The sequence below is a fragment of the Chaetura pelagica genome, unplaced genomic scaffold, assembly GCF_000747805.2.
Source record: "Chaetura pelagica isolate M959 unplaced genomic scaffold, ChaPel_1.0 scaffold2056, whole genome shotgun sequence".
Lineage (NCBI taxonomy): Eukaryota > Metazoa > Chordata > Aves > Apodiformes > Apodidae > Chaetura > Chaetura pelagica.
The window spans coordinates 2233-12272 of NW_009953718.1; the positions used below are offsets into that span (position 1 = coordinate 2233).

General features: G+C 57.2%; 1 protein-coding gene across 1 annotated transcript in view; it reads left to right on the top strand.

Annotated features, from left to right (window-relative positions):
- SENP1 (SUMO1/sentrin specific peptidase 1) overlaps positions 1-10040 on the top strand; it is a gene marked incomplete at its 5' end in the record, with an annotated part of 16441 nt that overhangs the window by 2216 nt on the left and 4185 nt on the right. Inside the window, 9 exons of the mRNA XM_010000406.1 lie at positions 727-830; positions 922-1169; positions 1341-1395; positions 1859-1897; positions 1995-2079; positions 3025-3177; positions 4321-4452; positions 5047-5250; positions 6505-6584. Of these exons, the coding sequence (XP_009998708.1) occupies positions 727-830; positions 922-1169; positions 1341-1395; positions 1859-1897; positions 1995-2079; positions 3025-3177; positions 4321-4452; positions 5047-5250; positions 6505-6584 (1100 nt within the window). The remainder of the gene's footprint in view (positions 1-726; positions 831-921; positions 1170-1340; positions 1396-1858; positions 1898-1994; positions 2080-3024; positions 3178-4320; positions 4453-5046; positions 5251-6504; positions 6585-10040) is intronic.

Consider the following 10040-nt stretch of genomic DNA (forward strand, 5'->3'; position numbering starts at 1 on the left):
ACTCTCCCAGCCTGGCTCCAGAGCTGCTCCAGCCCTCCCAGCATCTCCGGGGCCTCCTCTGGCCTCTCTCCAACAGCTCCGTGTCCTCCCTGTGCTGGGGGCTCCAGAACTGGCCCCAGTTCTCCAGGGGGTCCCAGCAGAGCAGAGGGGACAATCCCCTCCCTGACCTTCTGGCCATGCTGATGGTTCAGCTCAAGACCCCTGGTTTTGCTCATCCATGTGAAATCTCCTCTTCCCAGTGTCTCTCCTCAGTCCTGGGGGTGTCTCTGTGTCAATAAGAGCCTGGGCCAGGGAAGCTGTGGCTGCCCCATCCCTGGGGGTGTTGAAGGGCAGGTTGGCTGGGGCTGGAGCAGCCTGGGCTGGTGGGAGGTGTCCCTGCCCATGCAGGGGGTGGGACTGGATGGTCTTTAAGGTCCCTCCAACCCAACCCATTCCATGATTCTGTTGTCACACCGTGTGGTCATGCAAGACCTACAATCATAGAATTCAGCTCCTGGGATGGTTTGAGTTGGAAGGACCTTCAAGCCCACCCAGATGATCCCACCAGATGATCTTTAAGGTGCTGCCCCATCCCTGGAGTGTTCCAGGTGTCTAATGTGGGGCTTGGAGCAGCCTGGGCTGGTGGGAGGTGTCCCTGCCCATGCAGGGGGTGGGACTGGAAGATCTCTAAGGTTCCTCCACCCCATCCCATGGTTCCATGAAACCCTCTCCTCTCTCTCCCTGCAGACTGTTCGGGAGGAGGAGCGAGAGATCTACAGGCAGCTGCTCCAGATGGTGACAGGAAAACAGTTTTCCACCTCCAAACCCTCTTCCCTCTTCCCCTTCCATCTGTGAGTGTGGAAAATCCCCTTTTCCCAGTAGGCAGCACCTCCTGGTTGTGCTGGGAACTGAGTTTCTTCTCCTTTTCCTCCTCCTTCCCAGCTCCAGATGTTCCAATTCCAGCAAATCCCTGGTGAAAGAAGCTCCCAGCAAGAATTCCAAGCTCTTTGAAGCTCCCAGTGTCCCACCAGCCCCTTCAGCCACCAGCATCCTCCCAGCACCTGAGCAGCCACTACACAAACTCCCCCTCTACTCTCCTCCCAGTTACCCCCCCAGTACCTTCCAGTCCAGCAACTCCACAGCCCAGCACCAGCAGGAAAACACACCAGCCTCTTCCACACACTCTGAAGGTAAAAACAACCCCAAATCAAGCCCCCAAAACTTGGAATTTGACCTTAAAACATTTGTTCCCCCCCCCTCCAGGTTTTCCATCCCCCCATGTCTGGGCCCCTGCACCAGTTGGGGAACTGGATGGGAATGGTGAGATGATCAGTATCCCCTGATTTTTGTCCCTTTTTTAGGGTCTGATTCTGTCATTTTGCTGAAGGTGAAGGATTCCAGAACCCCAGCACCAAGGTGGGAGGCTGGGAAATGGGGTGGAGAGGGTGGTGGGTTCCAGGAGCTTCTGGATTTCCAGGGAGAGGGAAGGAGGCAGAGCAGGTGCCTGGTGGCTTTGGGTGTCCCAGGAGGAGGGAACAGTTGAGTGAAGAGCCTGGGCCAGGGAAGCTGTGGCTGCCCCAGCCCTGGGGGTGTTGAAGGGCAGGTTGGCTGGGGCTGGAGCAGCCTGGGCTGGTGGGAGGTGTCCCTGCCCATGCAGGGGGTGGGATCTGGATGGTCTTTGAGGTCCCTCCAACCCCAACCATTCCAAGACTCCATGGGTGTGATGCCTCAGACCTCTTTCTTGAGCCCAGGCTGCACATCCCTGGGTTACCTGGAGCTCCAGCACTAGAATTGTCCTCAGCTCATGGTTCAGAAACCACTTTGCAGCCAATCACTCAGGTCCCACCTGAGGTGACCCCTCCCATCTCTCCTTTTCCAGCCTCCCCTTCTTCCAGGCAGAGCTGTGGATCAAAGAGCTGTAAGTACATGGGTTCCTCCTTGCTTCCCCTCCCATGATTGCTGATGGAGAGATGAAAACCCCTTGGTTTTCACCCCAAAATGTGGTCTCCATCCAGGACCAGCGTCTACGACTCCCGCGCCCGCGAGCGGTGGCGGCAGATCGAGGAGCAGAAGGCCCTGGCCCAGCAGCTGCAGAGCCAGGTAATGAGGAGCAGCTTCTAAAGAGGCTTTTGCCAAGGAGATAGGAATCCTGGATGGGGGAGGAGAAACTTCAGGGCAGCCCTGTGGGAAAGGACCTGAGAGGAAGGGTGGGCTAAACGTTGGAGTTGAGCCACCAACTGCAGCCCAGAGGGGCAACCTCATCTTGGGTTGTGTCCAAAGAGGCTTGGCCAGCAGATGGAGGGAGGTGATTCTGCCCTGGGAAGGTCCCACCTGGGGTGATGTATCCAGTTCTGGAGCCCCCAGCACAGGGAGGACACGGAGCTGTTGGAGAGAGGCCAGAGGAGGCCCCGGAGATGCTGGGAGGGCTGGAGCAGCTCTGGAGCCAGGCTGGGAGAGGTGGGGTGTTCAGCCTGGAGAGGAGAAGCTCCAGGGAGACCTGATAGCAGCTTTCAGTGCCTGAAGGGGCTCCAGGAAAGCTGGGGAGGGACTTGGGCCAAGGGCAGGAGGGATGGGCTGAGGGGGAAGGGCTTGACACTGGCAGTGGGGAGCTGGAGGTTGGAGCTGAGGAGGAACTTGTTGGCTGGGAGGGTGGGGAGAGCCTGGGCCAGGGAAGCTGTGGCTGCCCCATCCCTGGGGGGGTTGAAGGGCAGGTTGGCTGGGGCTGGAGCAGCCTGGGCTGGTGGGAGGTGGCCCTGCCCATGCAGGGGGTGGGACTGGATGGTCTTCAAGGTCCCTCCAACCCTTCTGTGATTCTATGAGTGGAATGTTAGAGTAGAAACTAAACTGGAAAGGAAAAACTGCCACAACTGACTCATTTGGTGGCTTCATGGCTTCTCCTTCCCATGGCAGAGCCCTTGGTGGGGTCATGGCCAGGGGCATGTGCTCCTCTTGGTGTCTCCTACAGCAATTTGCCCCACGTTGGTCCCCTCCCAGCCCCGGGGAGGTGCCCCCAGGGTAGGAGCTGAGGGCAGGTCTCTCCTCCAGAGGCTGCAGGAGCAGGAACATTCAGTGCAGGATCCGGTGGCTTTAAACCTCCGGGTGCCCCTGGAGAGGGAGATCCCAGTGACGGTGGTTCCTGAGAAGAAGGAGGAGCCCAGCTCGGGGGAGGGGGAGGAGGAGTTCCCGGAGATCACCGAGGTGAGGCAGGAGCAGGGGCTGCAGGGCAGGGCAGGCTCTGCACACCAGCCTGGGGCTCCTTCCTGGGCCTGGGGGGGCTCCTGCTGCTTCCCCCCCACCTCCCCAGGGGGCTTTTCAGTTCCCCCTTCCCAGGCCTGGGGGGCTTTTTCTCCCCCCTCCCCTTTCCTGGGCCTGGGGGCTTTTTTTCATTTCCCCCCCCCTTCCCAGGACTGGGGGCTTTCCCTCCCCACTTCTTTGGCTTGGGGGGCTTTTTCATTTCCCCCCTCAGACACTTCCCAGGCCTGGGGGGGCTTTTTCTTCCCTCCCTACCCCTTTCCTAGGCCTGGGGGGGGGGGAATTTTCCCCCTTTACCCCCTTTCCCAGGGCTGGGAGGGGGGGCTTTTTCCCTCCACAGCCCAGAGGGCTTTTTTATTCCCCCCCCAACCTTCCTGAGCCTGGGGGGGATTTTTCTTCCCCCCTCTGCCCCCTTTTCCCAGGCCTGGGGGGGCTCCCTCCCCTTTGCCAGACTTTCCAAAATCCCTGGTCCCTTCCCAGTGCTCCTTGGGGTCTCCCTTCCCAGTGCTTCCCCTGGGGGGTCTCCCTTCCCAGTGCTTCCCCTGGGGGTTCTCCCTTCCCAGTGCTTCCCCTGGGGGGTCTCCCTTCCCAGTGCTTCCCCTGGGGGGGTCCCTTCCCAGTGCTTCCCCCTGGGGGGTCTCCCTTCCCAGTGCTTCCAATGGGGGGGTCCCTTCCCAGTGCTTCCAATGGGGGGGTCCCTTCCCAGTGCTTCCAATGGGGGGGTCCCTTCCCAGTGCTTCCAATGGGGGGGTCCCTTCCCAGTGCTTCCAATGGGGGGGTCCCTTCCCAGTGCTTCCAATGGGGGGGTCCCTTCCCAGTGCTTCCAATGGGGGGGTCCCTTCCCAGTGCTTCCAATGGGGGGGTCCCTTCCCAGTGCTTCCAATGGGGGGGTCCCTTCCCAGTGCTTCCAATGGGGGGGTCCCTTCCCAGTGCTTCCAATGGGGGGGTCCCTTCCCAGTGCTCCCAATGGGGGGTCCCTTCCCAGTGCTTCCCCTGGGGGGGTCCCTTCCCAGTGCTCCCAAGGGGGGGTCCCTTCCCAGTGCTTCCAATGGGGGGTCCCTTCCCAGTGCTCCATGGTCCTTCCTGCAGGAAATGGAGAAGGAAATCAAGAGTGTGTTCCGAGGAGGGAACCAGGACGAGGTTCTCAGCGAAGCTTTTCGCTTGACGATCACCAGGAAGGACATTCAGACCCTCAACAACCTCAACTGGCTCAACGATGAGGTGAGGGCTCTGCTTGGGGCCCTGGAGGGGGTTTCTGGGTTGATTTCTGGTGGGTTGGAACTGGATAAACTGGGTGGAAAAGCAAGAGTGAAGAGTAGGTGTGAGCTGGGTCATAGGATCATGGGATGGGTTGGGTTGGAGGGACCTTGAAGACCATTTAGATCCCACCCCCTGCATGGGCAGGGACACCTCCCACCAGCCCAGGCTGCTCCAGCCCCAGCCAACCTGCCCTTCAACACCCCCAGGGATGGGGCAGCCACAGCTTCCCTGGACAACCTGTCCCAGGGTCTCCCCACCTCCCTCTGGAGCAGGTGAGAAGCCCCAGACTGGACCAGACACTTCAAGAAACTCTTAATACTGGGAGGAGTGGGAGTGACTGGACACAATCAGGACCAGAAACCCCAAATCTTATCTTGGGAATCCCAGAACTCTCTGGATTTTGGGATGTTTTAAGGCTGAGCTGTTGCAGTTCCCCCTGGGGACAGATCTCCAGGGGGACATGTGGAGCCAAATCCAGTTGCTTCCCCACCTTTGCCTTGGAGCAGAGCAGGAGGTCATCTCCTAACATGTCCAGTGTGTCTTTTTCCTGCCTAGATCATTAACTTCTACATGAACCTGCTGATGGAGAGGAGCAAGGAGAAGGGCCTCCCAGCTGTCCACGCCTTCAATACTTTCTTCTTCACCAAATTAAAAACAGCAGGATACCAGGCTGTGAAAAGGTGGACCAAAAAAGTGGACATCTTCTCTGTGGACCTCCTGCTGGTGCCCATCCACTTGGGAGTGCATTGGTGCCTGGCAGTGAGTGTTGGAGTTCATGGGATCATGGGCTGGCTTGGGTTTGGAGGGACCTTCAAGATCATCTAGATCCAACCCTTGTGTGGGCAGGGACCCCCTCTTGGGCTGTGGAGCCACCTGAAAGGTGGCCCTTGGGAGGGTTGGGGTGGAAATGGGGCCCTGAAAAGCCCTCCTGGGTTGGTGGGATCACTGGGTGATCACAGGGTGGGTGGAACCTCCCCCTGGCACTGGTGAGGTTGGACCTGCAATCCTGGGGTCAAGATTTGGGGCAGAAAAGGGACATTGAGGGGCTGGAGTGTGTCCAGAGAAGGGAAATGGAGCTGGGGAAGGGGCTGGAGAAGTTGTGAGGAGCAGCTGGGGGAGCTGAGGGTGTCCAGCCTGGAGCAAAGGAGGCTGAGGGGAGACCTTCTGGCTCTGCAACTAGAAGGGAGCTCTGGAGCCCCCCCAGTGCCACCCCCAGCAGGTCCCCCAGGATCCAGCTGGGGCTGGGATGGCTCCAGAGAAGGAGAATCCACCACCTCTCTGGGCAGCCTGGCCCAGGGCTCTGCCACCCTCACAGCAACAGGTTCCTGCTCATGCTCAGCTGGAACCTCCCGTGCTCCAGGTTGTCCCATTGCCCCTTGTCCCTGGGCACTGCTGAGAAGAGCCTGGTCCCACCCTCCTGACCCCCTGGAGGTCCCGAGGAGACCCCCCCTCATTCTGCTCCTCTGCAGCTGAACTGCCCCAGGTCCCTCAGCCTTTCCTCACCACAGGGATGTTCTCACCCCCTCCCCATCTCCCTGGCTCTTTGCTGTCCCCTCCCCAGCAGCTCCTTGTGCTCCAGGTTGTGCCTGTGACCTCTTGTCCTGTCATCATCATCATCAGAGAGCCATGAGGTTTGGGTTGGAGGGTTCTCAAAGCTCATCCAGATCCCACCCCTACATGGGCAGGGACACCTCCCACCAGCCCAGGCTGCTCCAGCCCCAGCCAACCTGCCCTTCAACACCCCCAGGGATGGGGCAGCCACAGCTTCCCTGGCCCAGGCTCTCCCCACCCTCCCAGCCAACAAGTTCCTCCTCAGCTCCAACCTCCAGCTCCCCACTGCCAGTTCAATCCATTGCCCCTTCTCCTTGGACACTGCTGAGAAGCTGATCCCACCCTCACCCCCTGGAGATCTTAAGGAGCAGAGTGTCCTGGCAATGTGATGAGTTTAATTAACCAGGGCTGGGGTTAATTAGCACAGTGCTGGGTTTAATGACTCAATCTCTCTTGGTGCAGGTCGTGGACTTCAGGAAAAAAACCATCACCTATTATGACTCCATGGGTGGGATCAACAGTGAAGCCTGCAGGGTCCTGCTGTGAGTAACACTGAGTTCATCCTCTGTAGAACATCTCAGCTTCTTCTGGCCCCCTGGAACAGCTTCTCCCTGGGGAATGGTCCCTTTTTGGGACCTGGAAGGAGGATTTGGAGGAATGTCCTTTTTTTTCCTGCTTGATTTTTGGCCAGAGTTGGGCTGGGAGAACATCCTGTGTCCCTGCCTGGGCTGCACCTCTTCCCAGAAGATCCCTCAGTGTCACCTTCCTGGTTCCAGACCCTTTCTAGGAAAGACATTGGGCTTCACCAGCCTTAGAGTCACCAACTTTGGCATCAACTTTGGGAGGGAAATGACTTTTTTGGACATGAGGTGTGTCCCTTGTCCTGCAGCTGCTTGAAGAGATGGTGTCTCCTGGGCCCCTTCCTCCAGGTGGGACCTTTTCCCTGCCTGGGGCAAAACTCAGCCCTTTGTTCCAAGGAGGAGATTCCAGAGGGCACAACATCACCCAGAGGATGTGGGATCTTGCTCCAGGCCATGGGTGGAGGTTTGCACAGGTCTCTTTTTCTCCTGAGCTCCAGCAGGGCCTTGCACCCCGTGTCTCCAAACCCCCCAGCAGATCTTCCTGGTCTTCATTTCCACCCTCCCTGAGCTCCAGGAAGGAGTGAAACCAGCTCTTGTAGAACAGAGGTGCTTCCATCCTAAATCCAAACCTTCTTTCCCATATTTGGAAGCTGCTCCTGAGTGGATTGTGATTGAAAAAAAGCCACAACCCAACAAGCTCCTTTGAGCAGGGGGTGGAGGAAAAAAATTCAACCCATTTTTGAAGGTCCCTGGTCAGGAAAGCCCCTCAGGCCTGACACAAATCAGGCTGTGAAGTGATTCCTCAAGCACAACCTGTCACCCCCAGGGTGACCCTGGGTCAGCAGTGGCTTCTGGTTCTCATCTCAGCTTTCCTTGGGAATTGGGAACCTGATCCTGAGCCTCCTGGCACCAAGTTGAGTGTGTCAGGGGAGGTGTCACTCAGGCAGTCCAGGAATGTGGAGGCAGGATGAGGCCAAGCAGCAGGGAAATACCATTTCCAGCCCATTTAGCACCTTTGTTTTCCAGTTCAGGTGTTGTCCCAGTTTTCCCTGGGTTGATTTCAATCACTGGGAAAGAAAAAGCTGCTTTTCCTTTTCCACAAGGTTCTGTCCTGTGGGTTTCAAGGCAGGAAAAGGGGAAGGAAAAAGGGTCAAATAGCTCAGGGAAGTGTCTTGGTGTCACCTTCTGGCTTGTGTCTCTGAGGACAGAGCCAGCAGGGCTGGGCTGGGTGCAGCCAGTTCCTTGTCAGCCTGAATTTCTGTGATTCCAAGGCCAAAAAAAAAAAGGCATTTTGGTGGAACTGAAGCACCTGGGAGGTTAGAGGGGAACCTTGGAAGCCTGGGCTGTTCTTTGTAGGGCTGAGGGTTGAGGCAGAAGGTCCCCAAAGTGGTGGCAGGGAGCAGCAGAGGTGGCCAGGCAGTGGTAGAGGCAGGATTTCAGGTGGCTGCTGTCCTGGAGGTAATTGTTTTCCCTCTGTTTCCTTTTAGGAGGCTTTTATTGGTTGAATGAAGTGGGGAAGATCCCACCAGGAAGAGGGGACCGAGGTCCTGGTCATGGTTAGTGACCCTTTCATGCTTTCAATCTTTTAAAGCTTCCTAAAAGTGGTGAGTGCCCTCCCATGAGGGAAACTGAGGCACAGGGCAAGGAAATGATGAAGGAGCAGGACCTCTGGCTGGGTTAGGAGTGAGGAGGGACCAGGGATGTCCACCTTCTGGTGGCTCCTGAGCTTTGGGGCAGCATCTGGGCTTCCCCATCCTGTGGGTGTGAGACCTGGAGTGGATTTGGTGAGATGACTTTAAAGGGTTTTCTCCTTGGGGGGGGGTGGAAAAAGGAGCCCTGCTGGAATCTTCTCTTCTGGAACAGGCACAAACCAACCTGTTCAGAGCTGAGTGAAAAGGACTTGGATCAGTGTCCCAGAGGAAAATCTCAGGGGACAGAGCAGACAAAGCCCCTGCTGCCTGGGAAATCTTATCTCCTGCCAGCAGAGCTGGGCTGGAGACACTTCCCTTTGATGGGCCCTTCAGGGTTTGCAGACACTGAGCAGTTGATCTCAACAATTCCCTGAGGGACCTGGGCAGCTTTTTGTGTGTGTAGAGGGTCAAAAAAACCTCACCCCAACCACCCACTTTTTAGGTGAAGAAAAACCCAAGATTAGAACCTGCAGAGTCTGACAGGGCAGGTTTGGGGGTTGGTGTTTGGTTCTGCTTCAGAGTTTGGTTTCAGGGGTTTTTCTCCTGGAGGTCTTGACAAAATTCAGTCCTTAAGTTTTGCTTCTTGATGTTGACTCATGATTTTGAAGGTATTTTCTTTCTTTCTGCTCTGGAGCCAGGCTGGGAGAGTTGGGGTGTCCAGCCTGGAGAGGAGAAGCTCCAGGGAGACCTTAGAGCAGCTTCCAGTGCCTGAAGGGGCTCCAGGAAAGCTGGGGAGGGACTTGGGCCAAGGGCAGGAGGGATGGGCTGAGGGGAAAGGGCTTGAAACTGGCAGTGGGGAGCTGGAGGTTGGAGCTGAGGAGGAACTTGTTGGCTGGGAGGGTGGGGAGAGCCTGGGCCAGGGAAGCTGTGGCTGCCCCATCCCTGGGGGTGTTGAAGGGCAGGTTGGCTGGGGCTGGAGCAGCCTGGGCTGGTGGGAGGTGTCCCTGCCCATGCAGGGGGTGGGATCTGGATGGTCTTCAAGGTCCCCTCCAACCCATCCCATGGTTCTGTGAGTCTGTTGATGACCAGGAGTAGAAGGTGTCTGAATGTCCCTTCCTGGTGCTGGCAGTCAACCTAGAGGAGCTTTTTAGGGCCATTGAAAACATCTTGGGCTCATCACCTCTATCTTCCTGAGCTCCCCTTTCCCTGCTTCCCAGTGAAGGGAATGGTTTGAGTTGTTTCTCTCCAGAAAGGAAAGGACTGGTGGTTCTTGGGGTGTCCTCTGGCCATGGTCTTGATGGAGTTTCTAAACTTCAAGGAAGCAGGAAAGAAAAAAGGCCCCAAACTTTTCAGTACTTCCAGTGGCATAGAGGTCAGACTGGGGAGGAGATGGGGCCCAGTTCCCCATGAGCTTTCTGAGTGCCCCACTGCTGGGAACTGGAATGTGACTGTCCCTGTGGATCTTCTCCCTCTGCTTGAAGGCCTGAGGAAGGTGTTTGATGTCTCACCCACCTCATGGGTGGCTCCTTCTGCTCCTCACTGGCTTCAATCCCTGAAAACCACCTCGGAGAGGACTTTGGGTGGCTTTTCCCAGGGATATCCCCCCTCCCTCCCAAAACCTTGGACCTCATTTAAGAAAATCAGGATCTCTCCTGGGAAGCTCTTGTCATCTGCTGTGGTCAGAAGAAAAGAAATTGCAAAGAGAAGGGAAACCTGGGAGAAGAGCTCCAGGAGAACATCAACCAGCAGGCTTAGCCCACCACCAGTCTGGAGAGAGATTCCTGCT